Source organism: Cynoglossus semilaevis, chromosome 11 (assembly GCF_000523025.1).
Source record: "Cynoglossus semilaevis isolate Cse_v1.0 chromosome 11, Cse_v1.0, whole genome shotgun sequence".
NCBI lineage: Eukaryota > Metazoa > Chordata > Actinopteri > Pleuronectiformes > Cynoglossidae > Cynoglossus > Cynoglossus semilaevis.
The window spans coordinates 6641145-6664675 of NC_024317.1; the positions used below are offsets into that span (position 1 = coordinate 6641145).

A 23531-nucleotide genomic window follows, 5' to 3' on the forward strand; every position below is an offset into this window, starting at 1 on the left:
CAAATGTTCCTCCAGGTTTAATTAGAAGTTTGAGCTCATTGATAGACATGTCTCAACATGTTTAAGTGACTCAAATGATCAAGTTAATAAAAAAATAAAATGAAAATAAATTATATGAAAATAATTATTTATAATTTGATAGGAATATGAATCACAGGCAACGGAAAAATCTGAACGAAGTTCAAAACTACTTAACTCTTAAGAAATGAGCAAGCCAAAAGTCATGCGTCAACAAATTCAGGATTAATTCAACCAGGATTATTTTATTTCTCTCTTTCTTACAGCACACTAAAAAAAGACGGTTTAGCTCTGACGCATGAAGAAAATATAAGAAAGGAACCAAACGCGGCAGAGAACTTATAAAATGAGACTGGAGACAGCGGATGGGGATAAATGGGTACCGGTAGAGAAGTGAAGAGAGAGTCAGCAAAAAGCAGTATATCTTTGAGTAACAGGGGGAATATCATAGCTTCACAGAGAGAACAAGGCAGCAGAGAGAGCCAGGAGGGGAGCGGAGGTGGGGGCGTGCTGAGTTATTGATGGGTTTATATCTGTAGAGCAGCAGATTCTGTAGTGATTGATGAGCTCACATTTTGCGCCACTGACAGGACCCTGCGAAACAAGTTGGTAAAACTGTGCCCAGATGACAGGCCCAGAGGGAGGATTGGTAGAATCACTGTGTAACGGAGCAAGAGAGCGAGGCAGCACGCGGCTTTTTATGTGTCCAAAACTTTCCCGTCATTCCAGCTGTGCAGGGTTCCACAGTTTGTGTGTGGAATCCTGGGTTAGTGCTTGAAACAATTTGAAAGTTTGAAATAAAAATTATTTTGTTGAACTGACTCTGATACTTCAGATGCTAGAAGAAGTCACCTGCTGATCCTTTAGGGTCTTTAAATATGGTGTCAAACTTGACTTTTTTCATACTGATGGCCAAGTTCACGTAATGTCTTTCTATAATAGACATGAAGGGATCTTCTCTAAATGTAACACCAGCTGCATCACCGTTTCAAAGTGACGAGGTACGGTCAGATAAAACTTTTAGATCTCCAAAAACAGGAAATGTAGTGGAACAGCAGATCGCTACAGACAGATCGCCAAAAAGTCAATGGATTCCACTGGTGTGGTATTGACTCAAGCTGCAAAATCTACTAATAAACCCTGATTTTTAACATTTTTCCGTTACGTCACCACACCCCAGGTATACTTTTAAAAGGAAGATCTTGTTCTGACATTCTGCCAGGGAAGACGGCTCTGTTCACATTTGCTGGTAGTACGCCTTTTTTTTTTTTTTAAACCTTTTTGACCTTCATTATAGCTCACAGGCATGGTTTTTGAAAGAACAAATTGTAGATGATAATAAAGACTTCAACGTCACTGTGTCCATGTGGTCTTCACTGCTGTGACTAACTCTGTGTGAAAAGAATAGTTTCCTGACCATCAATTTTCCTACATATTTTGCAATATGTCATAGGAACTGAACCCTGGCGTAAAGTATGAATATCACCTGATTTTGTTGTGATGACTGTCATTGTACTTGATAATACCAATAGACAGAGGAGACAGAGTTGAACGTGCTATGGTCTACGCCAGGAATGACAAGATTGGGAATAATAATTTTTAAAAGGAATTATTATTAATAAAAATATTCTAAAGTTAGTCAAAGGTTAGCCAAAGAAAACACATTACTAAAACATTTTAAAAATAACCATCTATATTTTTATATTTTTTTATTTTTTAGATAGAACTAGAACTAACCAGACAAAAACTGATGGTTATTCAATGAAGATTTTAAAGAAAAATGTCTGAAAGGTAGAAAGCAGATCTCTCGCTTATAAAACAGCCTTCTCTAAAATTAGAAATCCTACTTCACCCCATTACTTATTATGAGTCCAATTAAACTTCAATAGTGAAGTGCATCAAGCCCCGGGTCAGAAATTACAGCCATACAGAAAAATGAATAATTATTATAAAAAGCAGGTAGAAATGCAAACCCATTACAGATGTTCCCAGTTCTGCACATTCAGACTTCTCTCGCTCTTAGCTCAACATTTCTGTTGACATGAATGGTTACAAAGAAAGACTTATTCTCATATAACCTCAGCTCCGTGTCCTCTCTCACCGCGGAGTCTCTGCTCAGAGAAAAGCAGGAAAAGCAGCAGAAGTGCGATAGAGCAGCAGGCAAGATCTTAAAAGGAAGGTGTGGCTGTTCTAATGTTTTGACTAACAGTCGCAAATTCCCTTTAAATCCAGTCTGCTGGGTGATCTGAGCCTGCTCTGGGCTGAGAAGGAGAAGAGAAGAAGGAACGAAGAAGAGGAGGAAAAAGCTGTGGGAGAAGAGGTTAGAACAAGTTTTGGAAAAATATTAGAAGAAAAAAAATACACAATATTGTTTTTTTTGGTTTTTTTTTTTTGCTGTTGTTATTTTATCCATAAAACTGTATGGCCCTCAACATTATTTTTCCTCTTCATTAGTGTTCCTCTCAGTTTTCCAATCTAATGATTCCCATCCTGGTCCACAGAATCCCAAGCGTACGTTGTGGCCATTTTGAACAGAAAACCTCTTTTTAACCAACAATTTCTGGCAAAGTTCACCCCACAATATACGGTCAGGCTTCAAGCATAGCAGTGAATGGACTCATCTTATTTACACTGCAGACTGTGTGTTAAGACAGTTTAGGAATTTACAGTCAGTGAATGTCTCACATTGTCTGGCAGCAGCCAGTAGAAGCCTGCATTCGGGGCCAGAAAAACAAGATGGAAATCACAATTAAACTGTGATCCTGTCTCGTAGCATCATTTCACTGGGTCACTGCAATACTCTTCTTTTTAAACCCAATGTTGAAACCCCGGCTTATTCAGTGTAGAATTGAGGAATGTCAAAAGGTGTTGTTTTAATGACCATTTCCAGAGGAAACCTGTCTCTGTCTGGAGGCTGGTGCAGTAGAACTCTCCCTTTTTTTAACCAGGTCTAAGATTAAGCAGTCGTGTACTGTAAAAACTGCAACACATTTCCAAATGGTGGTGTTCTAATAAAAATAAAAACTATAGGGTTAGTGTGTTTGTCTCACATGAAAACCAAACCAAGTACATACATTCTTTGAAGGACAGCCCAAACCTTTGTTATTCAGATACCTTTGGCTGAAAAATCTGAAGCATGTTAGTCTTCTGTTTTAGTATACAGCCCACGTATCTACAATGTCATTGATGAAAAACCAGTTTCAACCGGTATTTTAAGAAAAACAAAACTTTACTCATCCTCACATTTACGATGGCCTCTTTGGTCTGAGCCATGTCTGAAATGACGCCGTCTGTGATGATGAGGAGAACGAAGTACTGAGAGCCGTCCTGCACTGCAGCTGCATACCTACACACACACACACACACACACAAGGCAATACATTGAATCACTGATGCACAAAATACCCCACCACACCTTTGTTCACCCTCTGTGGACCAACATGCAGATCTCTCTCAGTTGTTAACTAACCAATCAGCACAGACGATTAAATAAACAAAGCCTGTTCACTCAGTTTACTTCTTCTAACTTTCTCTCCTGCCTCCGTATCTCTTCCTCCTCTACTTCACCTATTCAGATGCTAAGCAGCGGCTCTGTCTTTCCACAGCGCTGGATCCTTGCCACCGTTTGAGCTGCGCTGTGGCACAATCAGATGATTGCTGTGTGGCTAAGGCTCCACAAATGAAACAGTGAGAGGAGCAAACAACAGGAGGTGGGTGTGTCACCGCAGCAAATCTGAACCAAAGTCAAAATCTGCATCAGTGAGTTTTAACATACAATAAAAATTTGTTCCTGTTTTTATACTGTCAGCTAATCTGAATTCATCAGGAGAGGGATGTTTGTTTATCATGTCTGATAGACATCGGAGGAGGAAGTGTGTCTTTGTCCTCGTTGGCTTATAGATCGTAGATGTTTGATTGGTGATGCAGGGAAACAGATTAGCCCAGGAGTGTTGATGTTTGTTTGGTTAATTAGGTTCGTCATTTATCTTTGTTTTTCTTTTGAAAAACACAAAACATCATTAACTTATCTGAGGAACAGAAATGTGTTTCTTTTCTCTGTTTTTTTCTACTGACCATTTTAATGTGTTTTTTTGTTTTTTTCCCAGACATGAATAAAACATAAACACAGTATCACAGAGAAAAAAAAAAGTCACATTAAACGACTGAATTTACATTTGAATGGACAATGAAAATAGAAATGGGGAACAAAAAAAAGTATCTGTGAAGTTACTGATGGTATTTTACAAAACGAAGGCCATTAAAACAAAAAACAAAACAACAAAATAAACATAGGGCCATGGGTTTTAAGAACTAAAACATTTTGGGAAGAATCTCTCAGGTGTTGCAAACTTCTTTTAAAAAAAGAAATCAGATGTTGGAAAAAAATACATTTATTTTTAGCTTCGTCCAATGAGGATGTGTTGAAATGTCTTCAATGCCAACAGATTTGGATATAAATGAGCTTCCTGTTAGATACAGCTCACATTAAACAGGTTCTGAGGAAAATTACACTGGCAACATTTGAAACATTACTCTGCAGTAACTGAGGTGAGATGATGTCATTATAAAGGAGACATTTATACCTAAAGTTTCATCGTTCAATGTTTGACAATCATTCATAAATATAAGTTTCCTCACACCTGGCAACGTGGTTGACCACAGGAGCGAAGTTGGTCGGCCCGTACAGCTGCACCGTCTTCAGACTCTGATGGTACGCCTCCAAGATGCCTTCAATGCCATTGCAGTATGGGTTTTCTATGTTTCCATTCTGCAGCATAGAGCGAAACAATTCAATTTCATGGTTAAGACAAAGACATTGATGAAACCGTGTAGCATCAAGGTCTCAAACAGAACATGAAAATAATCTATTAGAAATGAAACAGTGATGATCAACGCAGCATTTGAAGACCCTCAATGTATGAAGACCCCCAATGAAAATCCATGGAGCACAATAATCAGAGATGTAATGAGACACAGTTGAATTCACCAGAGGGAACTCATGTGACACCCGGCCATCAGGGGGCAGTTTGGCACCAAAGCCCAGAGCAGGGAACATCTTGTCACTGTCGTAGTCCTGAATGATCTCCCCCACTGCCTTCAGGGCCATGGCATAGGCGTTGAGCTGGTATGGATTCATGTAGTGCAGAGATGTAGACTGCGAGGGGTTTCCTGTGGACCAGTCCACACAGCTGTCATTAGACTGATGTAACACAGAGGAGTCCACAACATCAGGGTTCTCTGAGACAGTTTGCACCATCACTTTGTAGTGAAATAAAAATGATTTTGGTCAGGCAGAGCCGTCCTGTTCACGTTGGCTAAGATGATTAATAACAACAGCAAATTTAATAAGTGTTTTTATCGTGAACAAATCCATCAGGGTGTGACATGCTTTAACAAATGACTAATTAACATCTAAAAAGGTTTGTTAGAGACAATGACCTCAATCATTGTTCCCTATATTCCCTTTTTTAAATTTTTCTTATTAAAATGACAAGAACAATGATAGAATGTTATCAGCTTCCTTCGAGGAAGTCTATAATTTAGCCTGTCCTTGTTTTAGAAAACACGATAAGACAATTCTTTATTGAACCCTCGGGGTGAAACTCAGCCACTGGCAGACGGTGAAAGAGGAAAAAGAGAGATTAATTTAGATAAAATGTTGTTGCGTCCAGATCATGCAAGCATGGGCACAGATGGTACGAGGGATGGGGGGTTAGAGGGGACATGACCCCTCGCTCCCTACTGTCTATACATAAGACGACAAACGTCGCTGGTAAAACCGTATCTTATGACTGAAAATGTTTATCTTGTAGCTTTGATTTCACTGGTGAAAAATCACCTCAGAAGAAGTTTTAAAAATCAATCATTTTTCTCTTTTGTTTCTTTTTGTGCTGAATTCATGTCGCCATTTTAATATCCAGTTTAACGGAACGTGTGGTTGGTTGATTCCATGTACCATCTCCTGGACTGTATTTTTAGCAAGGTCTACTTGCAAATGAAATGCTTGAAATGTAGCTCCCTGCTGTTCCACACACTACAGAACGGTGGTGCCCTGAGTGGAGCTTCAAGAATAGGAGTGAGTTGACTGTGGTTGTAAGCTGAATATATAGCTCTTCAAAGGCTTTAGAAGAAAACAAACACATGCTGAGCACACACACACACACACACACATACAGAGAGAGAGAAGTGTTAGAAGCACTAACCATTAGATGCTGTGAAATCGATGGCAACGGTGAAATTGATCTGTGTCCTGCAGGAGTGGAGAGAGAAGACACATGAAATGACACCGACCTACTGACATACACAACATAATTAAATAACTGTTTAAAAACTGTCTCAAAGAGTTCTCAAAATGGCTGCTAAAATACCCAAGGATACTGCAGTGAAGATACGTGTAAACGTCAGTGCTGATGTTGATGTTGTAGTAAAACACTCTTAACTACAAACAATTCTATAAACATATGTCTTTTCAATGCACTGACATGACTTTGGACAAAGCGTTGACACCTTTGTGAGGTGAGAACTTTATCTTGGTACACATTCTAACCTTGTTGTTAAATTGTTTTTGCTCTTTATCCCAGTACATACTTCAATATTCTTTACACAGGGGTGTAATTCTTACACAAAGACCATTTTGAACAATTTTGATTTTGCTGGTTGAATACCTGTAGGAGAAAATAAATAATAGAATGGACTGGTTAAAAAAGCAGATTTAAAATACTTTTTAAACTTTGTGGTGATGACCGGCGCTGACCAGTCACATGGCTTGTTTTAATATTTTAATGAACACATTAATATTTATTATCTCATTGTCGATTCCTGCCTTCATCTGAATCCAACCTAAACAAGAGGCTACCATCAGTTGGCGACACGGTTTTCACCTCTGCGTGGCGGTGTAGCAGGAGGTGCAGCGCAGCCTCAGCTTGGTAACAATTAGACTGATGGAGCACTTAAGGAGGAATCATAATCCAATTTCCCCCCGATGAAGCACTCCCGCCTCCTTGTTAATTTACGACAGTGAGACGGGGCCTTCGGGGGCTCCGACGGCGGCCTCTCCTGAGAGTCAGCCCAGAGGTAGGTTCCAGCATGACAATAAAATTAACGGAATCACATTAACCTTTCGGTTTAGGGCAGCGACGGAGAGTATGCCACATCCTCACCCTGCCAACTTGAGCATTAATTACAATGTGTTTAATTAATTCATAAGGACTCAGCGTTACTTTCTCTGCATGAAATGAGGGTTGAACTGGAAACAGTGTGAAATAAAGAAAATTAATTGAGAACCCCCGATTTCTTCTTATTGAACTGAAGATCTTGGTACTTGATAAAATATGGCATTTATATTGACAAGTCTTTCTTCAGTTGTAGCTTAATGACGGCTGTACTACAGCGTAGTGTGAGAAACAATGAAAACGTCACTTGTTTGTGACCTTAAGGAACTGACATGATGTGTTGTCATGTTGTCTAGACTGTGGTTTGTAGCTTTTATACTGCAATTTGGTCATTAAGGTTGGTGTCAGTGGGCTATGGACAATAACTTGATGCGATTTGTGTATTTTTGTGTGTATATATGTCTGTTGTCATGCATAGATATTTAGGTCAACAGCGATGGGACTCCTGCCCGCCACCAGAGGGTTCCAGTTAGATACGATCTAGTGTGGTCAGACTAGACCAGGCGTGGGCAAACGTTTTGACTCGCGGGCCACAATTGTCTTAAAATCGAACAGGGGGGTTGGGTCAGGAGTAGATAGATGGAGCATTCATGTGAACTAAGATAAACGACATGTAAAAGTCATGCATAAAGGGTAAAATGCTAAAATGTTTTCATCATTTTCTACGCCATCTATTAGGGAAATGTAGGTATTGCAGGGAAAATGCAGATAATATAATATAATGATAATATAAATTAATTATATAATTTTGAAAGGTTTGGCGGGCCGGATTAAAAAGCTGAACGGGCCGCATCCAGCCCTCGGGCCTTAGTTTACCCATGACTGGACTAGACTAAGACAAACTTACAAATGAATCTGCATTTAACTTAATTTGATTAATTGATTAACAGTGTATTTGTAGCGCCCCCTAAAGGAATAGGATTGCTACAAATACTTCCGTTGTGTCGATGTAATGTCAACCGGCAACGTTCCTTTTCTCTGATTATCCCAGTGTACAAAAGCAACATTTGTTTGAAAAATGAACATCTGTCTCAGATGACAGAACCTTCCAGCACATCCTTGACCTTCGCTCCACACCACCTCATACCAAAGCCGTTGATTCAATCAAACGCGGGGAATAAATGATATGTTTGCAGCAACAGCGCTGACCTATAATCAGTGTGGAGACATGGTCCCTGTCATTATATTACAATCAGAGCTTGTTGTTGCCACTGAGTTGTTGAAAAGCTCCAGACATCCTTCACTGTCACCTCAATGGACCATTGATGTCGGCCTAGACGGCAGTGAAAGCCTTTTTTTTTTTTGAAAAGCAGCATTGATTATAGTTGTTATTAACTAAGAGACAAAGTCAAAGTTCACTTTCTGCAAAGACAGAAGCTTTTATATTCAATGTGCTGATGGAGAAGAGCTACAAAAGAAACAAACTTTCCAACTCTCTTCACCCTCACTTCTTCTTTCCATTAAGAAATTGGTCCATTTGTCCTGGGGACAGTTGGAGAACTTCAACGCTAAGTTTCATAATTTGTACGAATTTTTGATAAAAAAACGATAATCGGTCCAACTTGTCAGTCCTGCCATTAGAGCCTCTGACCTGTGACTGAGCAGATCAAAGAACTGCCCACTTGACAGGTTGCTTGAATTATATACGTAGATATATGTGTATATATATGTGGCATACGTTACTTTTTAGCAGAGTGATATTGCAACAGCCTTTTTAAATGTATTTATTTACATGGATTTTCTAGATAAATATCATCTTGATAAGTGATTTTTGTATAAAATATTATTGGAAAATGTAATTTCACTATATAAAATACAGTATCATTGTACTAATATTATATACAGGTTGGCTGCTAATATATACGTTGAATATTAATAACAAATACAATATTAATTAATGTCACACAACATATCATCAAATATGTAGTATGTTGTGGTTTTCTGTACATGTGAGTTTCTTCCTATTTTTGAGAACCTTCATTTTTACTACATTTTCAAGTTGTAAATATGAATAGATCGGATTTTTTTTTAATGAGTCTCTATTTTGAAAGTCCTCTGGTATCTTATCTTAATTAGGGCAACAAGTTGATTTTTAGTGATGGCAGAGACTTTGATCATTTCTTCGATTGAGTTCTTTGATTTCATACCATGACCTGAATATGTCGCCCCGACAAAGTTGAATCTGTTCATATGTCTGTTCTGACTCTTTGTAGTTTTAAAATTCTCTTTGTTTTTTGCAGAGTGATGAGTCAAAATACCAAATAGAATTTTTGATTATTTTCAAAATACTAATATTATATAGAGTTGTTTATGGAGTTATATATGATTACTGCAAACCACATGTATAAAGTATAATGTTGATCATTTATAGAATCAAACTTGTGCCTAAGCTTTTGCTTATTTTTCTTTCACAAAACCTGAACACCTTCGCTTTTAGATTAGTGATCGTCCCAGAAAAAAAAAAAAAAAAATGATCCTCTGGTTTTCAAACCTTCATTTAAATGATCATGTCATCTGCATATATACACATATATTCTATTAAAATCACCATTCTGGTCAGTATAATGTCAACTGAACAGAACACTCAACCAAAATCTTCCTGCAACATACTCGTCAGCTCTTTTTGTTTGTTGTGTCATTTAAATTTTTACACATTTTGTTCCCACTGCGTTGCTGAGATACCACATAAACCTTCACATTCCCATTTGTTTTCACATTCCCAATAAAGTGTGAAATAAATTATGAGGCGTGTAATTACTAAAACATAGACACTGAGCTCCATATGTGTTTCTGCTTTGACTCTCCACAACATTACTCCTGGTTTGCATCAGTGGGGTTCTAAGCAGGGACAGCGGTTTCCCACAGGAGGGATGGGATAACAGCACAAAAGGCTGGAAGGCCGAGCTACACCATTTGACAATCGATTAAATATTCTGGGCTGACGGCCAAGGGTTGGAGAAGTGAATTGTAAAGTTTGTGACAAATTAAACTTTAAGAAGATGATGGGGATTTAGACCAACTTCATCTGTATGGTGTCAAGGTAAGTCAAGGCACGTGAATTAAATAAAACAAGTCAACGACATGGAAGTAAAGAGAAGTCAAGCAGTCAGTTAAATTAAATGAAACTAAGTGGTGCTCTGTTATTAAGTACTTATTGTTCTTTACGTGGCAGAAATCAAAAGAGTGAATTTGTACATGTTTTATCTAAACTGTCTTTTGTACTCACCCGCCTTTGATGTAATCTAAGAACGTATATTCAGACTCCACTGAGAATGAGAGAAGGGTCACCTGGGGGAAAGAAAATTAAAGAAAATCTAATGTCACAAACTCTCTTTTTGATGGTTTTCACAGTCAGATGACAAATTTAATTTTAATTTTTTAGATTCATGACTTTGATGTTAAATGTTTGGTCGATGTGGAAACTCGGGCGTCTGCGTCAGTCGCTCCTTAATGTGACTTGTCTGTGACCTAACAATATTCACAGTCATATTCCTCCTTATTCAGCCCAAACTGTCCATGTCAAGTGCAGCCATTTCACATGAACAAATGGAAGAGATGCCATTTTGTAACGAGATGTTCAAAGGTGATTCATTTTCTTAAAGAGAATCATCATTTCAAATGCTGACTTCATGTTTTATTCAAAAACACCTGAGGCCAGCAATGGGAGCCCATAAAAATTCGGAGGAAAATGTTAACCGGCGTCATAAATCAAGAACTGATTATAATGAAATAATGTTCCTGTTGACTTCAGCTTCAAATCTAACGCTTCATAAAACCAAACCAGAACGTAGGGACACACTTGTTCCCCTTTTATTGACATAAACACGTTGAACAGTACAGTAGATATGTATGATAGAGTAAATTGGATATATAAGGAGCTATAAAAATATATTATTATTATTATTATTATTATACCACCTACCACAGTTTTACTAGTAATTTATAAATAAAAACCTTTCTAAACCTGCTCAAAATATTAAAACAATATAATGCAACATAAACTGCTCCAAAATGGTAAACTACTGTACATTCATAGATTCAGCATGCAATAGAAAAAAAAGTATTTCACTGCACATGTGTTGTATGGATCAGAGACACAGTGTCATTCTGCAGTAGAAGACGTGGTGATACTCACAGTTCCAGAGTTGACATATTTCTTTTTCTTAATTTTCTTCTTTGTATTAATCACCTGAAAAGAGACAAATGTAGGTAAACAAGACCTCTAGTGTTTGGTTTGTGTATATAAATATAAACAAATGCATTAACATCCATCCATCCATCCATCCATGGTTGATATGATTCAGACAAACTAAATGTTGTCAGATGAACACAGACTAATCAGTAACTGATGTCTGTAACACATTGGAAAATCATTTTGACAGACACCTCAGGTAGCAAAGGTTCAAATCCCTTTTTCTGTAGTATTTCTGTAGTATAGCGTTGCTCGTTGTTACTGTTCTGTTCACTGTGCTGCTCAACAGTCGGTGGTCACCAGTGTACTGTATATTCCTGTGATACCCCTGCCTAGAAATGGATCTAAGTATCTTAGTACTATATGCAGTACAACATCATTTTCCCATCCTGTAGCACAAGATTAGTTTTTCCTTTCTTTCCTTTGTGCACCACATCATAATCTTTGTTCTTTTTCTGGAAAAGGCTGCTGCTCTGGCAGACTTTTTTTTTTCTTCAAAATGCTCATGTAGTCTAAATGTTACTGTTTTGTGCTCATGGCAACAGCTCCTCTCCTGTAACTATGTCTTAGATAAGTATTCACTCATTTATATCCAGGAATCAATTCATGCCTTATATATTCATTCACAAAATAAAAATGTAATTTGGAGTTTCATTTTGAAAAAAAAAAAATTGCAATTTTAACATTCATACTCGTGTTTTTTAATGCAACACACCCACTTGGCAGGGAAAGTCTGCGAATGTTCACATTTCATTTAGAAACACCGAGTCTATTTGAAGCACGTTATTCAGCAGCAATAAATCCTATTCTAGGACTTTGGGCTAAAAGTGATGTCTCAGACTGGTGTCAGGTGAAAGAATTAGATTTAAACAGCAGCACTGTATCAGCCGCAGAACAAGACAAAAATGTCAGTCAGTCTCAGCTCATTACCTCAGTTCTCTATGTCTGTGAAAGCCTAAGTGACAGCCTCTAATTTAACATGAAAGGACGGCAATTTGTCTGACACACAGAACAATCTGCTGATGCAAAAACTAAAGGGCCTTTCAGTCTCACTGGGTGGGAGAGAAAAAAAAACAAAACCGAGGGAGCCGTGAAATGGGACTGACATTTATTTGTCCTTTGGTGTGTGGCCTTGAACTATACATGATGAGGATCAGAACGAAGCCCCCTTTCTTTATGTTCATCCAACTCAGAATAGTTGTTTTTAAAACTTACATCCAAGCAAAATGGTGAGGGTTAGGAGAGAGGGGCTCTGAGGAGCAGCTCCAATCATTTTAAATCCGTGGATTGTTCTTCCATTAGTCCTGCTGCACGCTCTTGGTAATAGATCCATTTGTATGTTTGTCAGCATTCACGTGGTTAGAAGAGTGAAATTAATCTTAGTTTAAAGTCATAAAAAAAATACTCAACACAGAAAAATAAATAAAGAGCTGGAGGAGCTGGCAAATATATCCCATCAAATTAGGTTTGAAATATCGAGGTGATTCTGTTGCATCTGAACAGAAACATCGGTTTGCTGCAGGATATGAAGTGGGAAGCTTCACCCTTGACAATTCAGACGCATTGTCATTTTCAGGAAATGCTAATCATTTAAGCAGCAAAGCTTTGGAATGATGAGGGAATCCAGATCCCAGGATTCAACAGACGTTTCTGAACAACGGACACACTGGGATTTCTTACCTCATAGACATTAAACTGGCTTTGCCCTCGGGCGAGCTCTCGGTAGCTGGTGGTAAAGTCCCCAATGAAATCATGGCTGTCAGTAGGAATAATAGAAAATGTGAAAAACCAATGAGAAATGAAACAGCAAGTGAACGGCTGCGTTTCATAAGCAGGTTGGAATATAACTGTAGTATTCTCTTACTCTTTTTTCAGAAAATAATATTTCTATTTGTTGTTTGTTTACTATTGCTGTTAATTGACAGTATAACTGAGCAGTCACACTCACCTCCCATCTCGGTCCCAGTCATACACCTCAACCTTGATTGTTCTGGAAGTAAATAAAACATTGGTTCAAGATATTGTTATTCAGGAAACAGTCTTATATAGAATAGAATAGAATAGAATAGAATAGAATAGAATAGAATAGAATAGAATAGAATAGAATAGAGTTACATGGCTAATTTAATTCATTTCAGTTTTTGGAGCTCAAGATCGTATCAGGCAGATTTTCCTCTTGTCATTTATTGTCAATTTTAATAAACTCAAACAAATGATCCTGTAGTGCTTTCAACTTCCAATTTTTCTGCACCTCAAGGCCATCTGACTGATTGGAAACACTTGTTTTGCATGTTTTCTAGTCTAAAAAAATCGACGTGTAACTGTCACCTCTTGTAACCTCTACTCAATGAACATAAATTGATCATTCTTTTTTGTATTTCTTTTTTTCAACAGCACAAGAACTGCCAGGAGAAACAGGCGCACGTCAGAAAAACAAATGTGAGGAAACATACAGCAGATTCTGTTCTGTGTTCCACCAGGGCCGAGCTCTGCAGATCTGGGGTCAGTTATGTGGCCTCTCTTATTATGTATGCAGAAAACTTGATATCTGACAAAAATCCCAAAGGAACAGCACTGGTTGCTGACCAGGCTGACCTCTACATGGAGGAATTGTAAAGAAAAGCACTGGAACAGCATCGAGCCACTGGTACAGAGGAAGACACGTGGGCAACACCAGGGGAAAGATCGAATTACTGAGGTACAATACAAATTGTATTAAGAAAAAAAATTGAAATAAAAAATACAAAAAATTATTTCAGAAGTGTTAACACGAATACAGATTTATTCTTACATATTTCTAATCATTAAAAATCCACACATCAACATGAAATACTGCAATCTCATATTCACACCTTAACTTCAACAACCATATTGTTGTCAAGTCTTTGTAGAAGAGCGTGGTTTAGTGGTGAATACATTGTGTTGTCACATGTAAATAATACCACATTCCAACAGTGCTTTTTCTTGTTCTGAATGAAGATATTTAGTGTTTAGTTATTATTTAGGTCTACTTTTAAAAAAAAGTCTTTATTTGACACTGCAGTCCCACAGGTGACTGTGAGAAAAGTTTCATGGACCTCAACTCTGAAATTCTGCAGAAAGCTCGAAGAAGAGAGATGGGGAGAGACAGAAAGAGAGAGAGAGGGAAAGTTTTTCTGCTGTCATCCCTGAGTCATGTTGACTCGTCTCTCTTCAGCTCCATCTTGAAACAGGCACTGACACCAGCGAAGATCCAAAGAAAATAAAAGCAAGTGGCACATCACAGACTCTTCCCTGTCGCTAAGGAATTGAAAGGTGCCTGAAATAAGCCTCACTTCTCCCTGCCACCTGAAACCTGTCACTCCACAGTAACAATTTGTTCTTTTGAGGTTATCTTCAAGACTGCCAGGTACAGAAAATATGCTTGTCACTGAGGTGGTAGAGACAGGACGGATGTTTCTTTACCAACATGGTCAAAGAAATGGAATTATTAAAAAAACAAAAGAAAAAAAACCATGAAAATCATTAAATGATAAACAAATGACCAAGGTCTGAACAACAAAAATGACGAGCAAGCTTTTCTATTATTCTATTTCAAACCTGTGCTCTCCGATTTTAGAGCTCCATTAACAGAGTCAGATGCTTCAGTCCGTGAGAGGCAGCTTGAACCCTCAGAACAATATACACTCCAAAAACTAATCTGCCACACGTATCCTCAGCTGCTATTCAAAGGCAGCCTTAATGAACTCCACTTCTATCTGTAACGCAGGTGAATATAATTGATGAGGGGAGAAAATGTACCAGCATTTAACACGAAAGGCTCTTCACACCCAGTTGCACCGTCCTCTCTCTAATTTGTATGACAGGGACAAAGAAAGACGGAGTAAAGATGGAGTCAGTTTGGAGTTGAATTGAAATTTCACAATGAGAACTAACAAAGTCCTGATTCTGCACACAACAAGTTCTTCATTCTTGACCGTCCTGCCTGCAGTCCAGATCTTTGTCGTACCGTATGTGTCCAAACCTAAAAACTATACTTTTGGACAACTCTCGTCCTATATAAAAGAAGAGAGACAACCAATGTTCCCTGCACAACTGTAATGATGTGAATCACCAGCTCCCCATACATTAATTTATCTTTTAGTACACAATAAAAGTGATTAATGTTATAAAAAGACACAGTATTATTGTACAGGGCTGAGACAAGAGAAACTAATTTTATTTACAAACAGAAATGATCGTTATTAGTCACCATTATGAGGCCGATAAACAACATTCATCTTCAGTTCTATGTTTATATTCAAACAGCTCTGTCTGACCTCCCAAGCTCTGTAATCGATCTTGGTTTTCCTGGTGACTTATTAGGTAGTGAAGTTTGGTTTGGATCTGTGCTTAACTGCTGATTCTGGTAATTAAATTGTATATCACAATATATATTTAAGCCATAATAATATATTATGGTGTTTTACAGGAGGTTTGATCACTGCTGTTTTTCACGTGACTATTCTTGGCTACGTTTCAGCTGACAATTGTTTCTGTTTTATAAAAGCTAATAAACAAACAGCTACATGACCTGCATCACCAAACATAAGTAAGTGTGCTGGACAACATTACCCAGGTTTCCTGAGTCATAAGTAAAGATGGAGACCCTCGACAGTACAGCCTGAGCACTCGGGGTCAGAGTACAGTCATTTGTTTTTGTTATTATTTATGACAATAAAAAGTCACATTAAGAGAATTTAGTAATTGTTGAAGTAATACTCCATCTGCCTATGAAAAATTGTACTCCTACAGCTGGTTTCAGATCCCATCTATCCATCCATTTTCGTCCGCTTATCTGTTACCAGGTCGTGACCGCCACCTGAATCACACTGCTCGTGAACCTGCGGGTGGCGAGTCCACTAGAAGGCGCAGTTTCAGATCCCAAAACTCAATATTATTAACAACATTAGAGATGTGAAGCAAAAACAAAACCAAACAAACAAATATATAAACCTTGCATTGTCTACAACTTTTCTCTTGTGTTCTCTAGGTAACTCTAGGTCCAAACTTAGTTTGGGTTCTAATTAGGGCGAGGCCATTCACCGGGTCGTCCGGTGATGTACTGATGTACAGACTACAACTCTCAACGCACCGAGATGCCTCTGTACCTCATCCAACATTCGCTTGACTTGACATGAGAGAGCAGTGCCAAGGAGATAATGAGCAGTTGGTGCCACGGGCGCTGCCTGACTGTCTGTTCATGATACGATAGCAAAACTAATGATAACCAGAGTGTTGTCTGAGAGTTCATATAAAACCAGAATAAACTCGGTCCACTGCATTCAGCTGAGGATGGAGTGGATTTACCGTCTGTAAAGAAATGAAACTCAAGTAAAGTATACACCATGAGAATAGTTTTTTTTTCTGTTTCAACAAAAATTGTAAGAGGAAATAAAAAAAATGAATTACTGACATTGACTGTCAGCCATATATAACTCACAGATGTAAAAATACATAAAATCCGTCCATGATTTAGGACTGAAATTATCAAGAAGTGAAGAAAAACCCATCTTTAATTAAGTAGCCATTCTTCCCACATTACAACAACGCACCTCAAACTCTGACGTTTTCATCCAGCTCTATCAGAATGATCAAACTCTTCAGTCATATTTTATACAACTTTTTTTTTCTTTTTTTTTCTGGATTTGCTGCCAGCATTGATTTGCTGAGGCGATCATATCAAAGGACATATCATATGACAGGAGGCTGAGGCGATCATATCAAAGGACATATCGTATGACAGGAGGGAGTGTGTGTGTGTGTGAGAGAGTGTGTGGGTGCGCTCCAACTGGCAGAACACATCTGTCAGAGCCAAACAAATTCATTCCATTCAGACTCAGCTCTTCTCAGTGACAACAAGCAACAACAAACGTATATAAAAGATGCTGTTTTTCCAAAAGTGTTTTGTGACAGATTATATAAAACATGTTGACTTTGCCTTTTTGGTCCCATTTTAACACCTAATGCTGTGCATGGTGTATGTAGCCACTGGAAAAATTGTTATGCACCCGTACTCCCATGTGACAACTGTCAATCATGCAGTGTTTTTTCTTGTACTTTAACGTTCTTGTATTCTTTGAATTACACAACAACAACTACAATCCACCAATTTCCCCCAAAACCACTTAGAAACATTCTTATTTTAATTTAAAAATGTATGCTATTTATGCTCATTGAAAATATATTTTAAAGTTTTGAGAGTCTGGTCTACGGATCTCTGAGGCTGATCAATAGTAGGTTTATACACTGGTCAGAATCGGTCACTGGTTAGCTGATCATTTTTCTGTTGTGTCTTTCTTTTCTAACTGCAGCTCCTCCACAAACTGAAGGCATTGCCCCTGAACCATGGAGGGTAATTCACCTTCCGCCATAAACTTCTCCTTATCTAATTTTTAAGGACCTTATAAATTCATTTGGACGCTGCCTTTGTCACTTGCAGTCTGCTCCATGGGCTTCAACTTTTTTATACTTAATTATCACGGTTGGGATATTGTTCAGTCAGACTAAATCACTACCTATGGCAGTTTAACCTGGACTGTGTGGTCAAATAGAGGAGCAGTTATGTGGGGGCAATAATTGAGTAGCAGTATACTGTGTACTGTAATGTATTATCCTGAGGGGGTAATATAACAAAGTTACTCTACAGGGTAATTTGTTTGAGATGTTGAGAATAAAAATTGAATTAAATTAAATCAAGACAGATGAGTTAATGTGTTTATTTATATTAATTAAATTTAAAAATAAATATGTCATTCTTTCATTTTTAAATCTGGCTTTTGAACACAAAGTTGAAAATTAGCAAGAGCTGATTTATTTTTGTCATTTTTTTTCAGATCATTGCCTGCTTTCTTTTCCTTGCCAGATGCAAACAGTAATTATATTAATCAAAAGCAGTGACAGCCACAAGAGCCACGTTCGTTTCATGAGCACAGCTTGGATGATAAGGCACCGACGGGGAGTATGAGAAAATAATTTATTTATGCATCTCAAGAACTATATAATTAAAAAGACAGACAGACCAGCCCACCTCTGCCTCCCAGGAATAGGGAGGCAAAAAAAAACAAAAAAAAAAAAACAAAACAAATGCTGACACACAAAGTTTATTCCTCACTGTTTATAGCACTGTCTCTGTGATTTTTCAAGTCTTGGAGCAGTTCACGCAGTTTCAGCTTGTGGCTTGTCACATTTCATTACACACTCTCTGTGCACACATCCTCATGCATGTGTGTGTGTGTGTATTTTTGAATACACACAGGAGGATTTTAGGAGTTGCCTTTGATGTACAGCTCAGTCCACTGTGTATTATTGCTTCTGACAGGGTAGTGACCCTTCTTAGGCTCACATGGTATTGGCCAGTTTCTTCAAAACATCTCTGGAGGCAGAAGCCACCAGCATTTCTCTCTCTCTGTCTGTCTGTTCTTACGCGTGTGTGGGATTTATCTCAGTTTCTTCAGCACAAACAGGTCTCACAGCAATTAGAATTTTCAGCATACAAATAACAGCAGGATGAACGTCTTTGAGTAAGAGAGAGATAAAGACGAGGCAAACACACCCACGCACCCACACGCACACACTGTACATAACACGCCGGGTCTTTCGTTTCTTTTTTTGTCACCCCAGAGACACTATTTTTTATATGTATTTTTTTTTCAAGTAAGACTAAAGAAATAAATTATTTTTTGTGCCTACAACACAATATGTCCAATTAATAATACTTTCATTAATTAAAAAAAACAAAGTAAAAATAAAATAATAATTCAAATTAGCAGACCCAAACCTGTGTGGATCATTTTAATACTAATTTAGAATTTTTATTTTCTACCTATATAAACTACTGATTTGTATTCCATGGTATTCCAAGGAGCTAACATTCCAGTAGTGTCAACACAGGAGGGTTTAGGCAAACAGTCAGTGACGTAACATGAAAAATGTGTTCAATCTGGTTAAACTGACGTCATCGTGTCTTTAACTGTCCTTAAACCCACCATAGATCAGTGTTTCCAAACCTTTTTTGAGCCACAGCACACCACCAAACAAACATCTCACAAAAAGTATATGTAATGAAATATAATAATCTTCTATTTTAACTGACCTCATGATTGACTAGAATCTCAGCCTGTTTAGTTGAAGACAACACTGATATACTGGCAGGAATTGAAGAAAGACACTCACAAAGATATTTCTTCAAAGACCTGTTAAGATTAGAAAGTGTGTTTTGAATGTAACTGACACGCATGAGAACGCCACCGACGCTACTTACTCCAAAAGACAGAGGAAAGAGCCAGACTTCCAAGAGAAAGTCTACATCAAGTCTTAACTGTGTGTAAACCCTACAGTTTTTATGATGAATTACACTTTTCCCTCTCAAATCTTTGATGTAAAGTTCTGGCAACCGCACGTTAGGTTTGTTTAGAACAATGTCGATGTTCGAAGCAGTACAAGGTCAGAGGAGACGAGAACTGGCCCATTACACCTGAGCTGTGCTTTTCTGAGAAAAATCCAATAATGAGGGATTTCCTACAGGAACACCATTACTTTTAAATAATCCGATTCTCTGGGAAGAGTTAGGGGTTGACCACCGCAGCATCCTGAAGGGCGATTGATTTTAGGTTGTTAAGCTCTTCGACTCTGAGGTGGTAGTAATGGCTGTCATCAGCGGGCGGTTCGTCAGTCAGAGTGAGACTGATCACAGCCATGATGGCAGTCGTTAGATTGATTCAAGGAAAATCACTTAAGACGGATGATGTCAGTGGGACAAACCCGTGTGTGTGTGTGTGTGTGTGCGTTTGTTGGTTGTATATCTATACTTGTGGGGATTAAAGAAAAAGAATTGTCAAGAGAACATCATGTACTTGTGGAGACACATGGATGGTGATAATATTTCAAGAGTTAGTTTGGAGTTAGGATTACAAGTCAGATTAAAGTGTAAGAATTACAATTAGTTCCATATTGTATTAATAATATTTAAGGTCAGGCTAAGGAGCTAGGGGATGTGTTATGACTGTGTAGAGCTCACAGAATGCCAAGTCCTGTGTGTGTGTGTTTGTGTGTAGAGACTAAAAGCAAAATTATAAAGAAGAGCATCTTGGACCGTGTTCTACAGAGGCAGTGAGAGAGGAAACCGTACCTGTCATAGTCCCCGTTGCAGAGCGCTCGTACTGGGATGGTGAAAGGCTGCCAGACTGGGTTTAATGTGTTTTTCACCACTTCTGTTTTATGGCAGATAGTAAACCTGGAATCGCAGGGTGAAGGAGACATAGAAAATGGATTATTTGTCAATAACATAAGCCTCGAAGGTTGAGATTAATATGCAATAGGTCGACGCATACGGAACTAAAGAGGTGCAGCCATCAGGAAAGACAATGATAAATCCTTCTGTGACACAAGAGCTGCTTCAGACAGGGCTTTGTTTACCGCCTGGCCTGTGTCCCAGCTATCTGTGATGAAGAGGACAGACTAATTTCATATTTCAGCCTGCCTGGTAAATCCATCCTCTTGACCCCAGGTGAAAATAATACGTGGATGGATTTTGGTAACATGTGAGTTGTTTCACAGAGCAGATCCAGATAAGCATCCCTGTGTAAACCACCGCCAAAAAGGCAATTGGACATACTGCTCCTTATTTTTTTTTATTCAAAATCTAGGATTATTCTTTCCCCACCAAGAGCCTCTGTTTTTTTTTTTTAAACAGCTGTGAGTCTTTTAGCCTCACAGCCTTTTAATTTGAACCACCCATCTGGAACCAACAACTCTTCTAACACTTGGTGAGGATCCATTTTCTACCCTGTTATGTATGAATAAAAATAATGTGAACAGCTACAAGATGGCTAACAAAGCACTTGCCGAAGCAGTTGCAGTTACGTTGGCTGATGCTGCCACAATCGTGCGCAGCCCCATGGGAGGCTGAGCAGCACTCAGGCAGGAGAGAGATCAGAGAGAGTTGTGCATCCCACAGAATCTGCCTCAGAAAATGAAAGAGTCTTTCCTGTTGATGGAAAGATTCAGATTTTTTTTTCCTCCCTTGCTTTTACTCCTTTGAATTTAAGTTCCCTTTTTGCTTTTCAGAAGTCATTTATACACAATATGGAAACTACACACGTCAATGTGCAGCTCCTCTTCAGACACGCCTCAGTAACAGTACTGCAGTTCTTCACACTGTACAGTATATGAAGGCAGGGACAGGGATTTTTATGCTCAACAGATGTTTTTGATTAATATAATTAAATGGTTATAATTAATAATTCCACAATTAAAACAAAACAACCATAATGACTTCACCACACAGCCATCATTGTGTGTCATCGAACCAAAGACCCTGGATTTAATACAATTAGTGACGTTTTGTTTAGCATTTACTGCGGCCCAGTGGACAGTTTATGTTCTGTCTGTTGCTTTACATTAGTTTCTAAAAAATTTTCTAAATGTTGGACATCTAAGATTTTTTTAAGCTAAATTAAAACCCAGACACTCACGTTCCGTCCTCGTTGCTGCGGTAAAAGACCATGAAAGGGTCGGACTTGCCAAAAAAGTCCTTCTTGTCCAGCTTATTGGCACAGAACTGCATTGTCCCACTGTCCTGGAGGGAAACAAGTCAAATAAATAAAATAAATTAAAGATGTTCTCATTCGACATGAAGACTAAAACTAGAACATAAACTATGTTACGGTAAGAGTTGGCCAGCATTTACTACACAAATTAGAATGAAGAATATCAACAGGAAAAATAACAGTGGAAAAATGGATGAATGTATGTACAGTTAACACCACAAAGCACAGCAGGATACACTCAGGATACAAATATTATTGAAAACCAAATTTGAACACACACTGAGCAAGCACTGTGGCAACAGTGTGGAGAAAAAAAAAAGTCCCTGTTAACAATAAGAAATCTCCAGCAGATCCAGACCTAGTGTTGCCGACTCCACGGTGAGACTGTGTCACAGCATCTTATTATTTCTCCGAAGGAAATTCAGTTTTCTGGGGAATTTAATCCAAAATAAGGTAAAATGCAGCTTATCATCGGTGCTAGTTCCTGTAAATCTGAGAGTACTGGTAAAGTAAGATGGAGTGTGCGATTGTTTACAAAATAAAGTGAAAAAAAAATTTTTTTGCACATATGTTACAATATTCCCTGTGCAAACAGATGGTGCAAAATATTTCAAACTCAATATTTTATTTGACAAAGACATAATAATCCTACATTAATATGAACACCAACCTAAATCTCAGAGCAGTGACAACATCTCCTGATTGTACCTTTCTCCCTGAGCTCTGCAGAGCTCTAACCAAACTGAGTATAAATGACTTGTTGTTGTGCTGTTGATCCAGTGAAACACTGTTTATTATCACAGCCCCCCGATCTTGGCCACCACTCCGAGGAGGCAGTAAAGGGAATGGAACAGTCTTATCTCTGGCATATGGGCTCCAGCTAATCTCTGAACACAGTGGGTTCACTGTAGTACATGTTGATGCCACAACAGTAGACTGCTGTTGTTGTCACAGCCCAGGGCTTTACACTGGGCAGCCACGGCGCCACTAATGATAACTTAATAGCTTTTTAATGTTGCAGCTTGCACCTCGTGCCGGGCACAGTGCCGAGTGGCAAATCAGTAGAAGAGCGTGTGAGAGGTTGGAAGTGTGTGAAAGAGTGAGAGCAGGAGTGTTTCTGGGCCCGTGTGCTGCATCACATTTTCATGTCCGTATGTGCTTTACCTCGGTGTCTTTATCTCGCGCAGCCAGGATGCACACACGTCCTCCCTGACACAATCACGAACACATGCACTTCACTGCTGCTGCACTAAGAACGTAATCTCCATCTCTGCCCTCACTCCAAGAACACACACACATGCACACATGCACACACACATCACATGGCAGCCAGTTGGCACAATCCTACAACACAAAAATCATCTATAGCTGTTTTTTTCTCTCATTCCATTTTCTAAAAACTCAGCGACAATACGAATCCATAATGTGTTTCAACTGAATCTTAATATTTTAGATGAATGATTAAAGAATAAAATTGTGTTTTCATTGACAAACATCATGTTTCTTCGAAGCAATCTCAGCGTACGCCCCTGTTTAGCGTTGATATAAGCCTCTCTGTCATATATGCAGATCCATTAGACA

The 23531-nt window shown here is 38.4% G+C and overlaps 1 protein-coding gene across 1 annotated transcript in view; it reads right to left on the reverse strand.

Moving 5' to 3' along the window:
- Window positions 1–23531, reverse strand: part of cpne5b (copine Vb) — an 86639-nt gene that overhangs the window by 6832 nt on the left and 56276 nt on the right. The window contains exons 9-18 of the mRNA XM_017036922.2: window positions 21876–21979; window positions 20531–20635; window positions 13331–13372; window positions 13063–13138; window positions 11326–11379; window positions 10417–10478; window positions 6222–6268; window positions 5006–5187; window positions 4659–4786; window positions 3262–3364 (exon numbers count right to left, since the gene is read on the reverse strand). Coding sequence (XP_016892411.2) covers window positions 3262–3364; window positions 4659–4786; window positions 5006–5187; window positions 6222–6268; window positions 10417–10478; window positions 11326–11379; window positions 13063–13138; window positions 13331–13372; window positions 20531–20635; window positions 21876–21979 — 903 coding nt within the window. The remainder of the gene's footprint in view (window positions 1–3261; window positions 3365–4658; window positions 4787–5005; window positions 5188–6221; window positions 6269–10416; window positions 10479–11325; window positions 11380–13062; window positions 13139–13330; window positions 13373–20530; window positions 20636–21875; window positions 21980–23531) is intronic.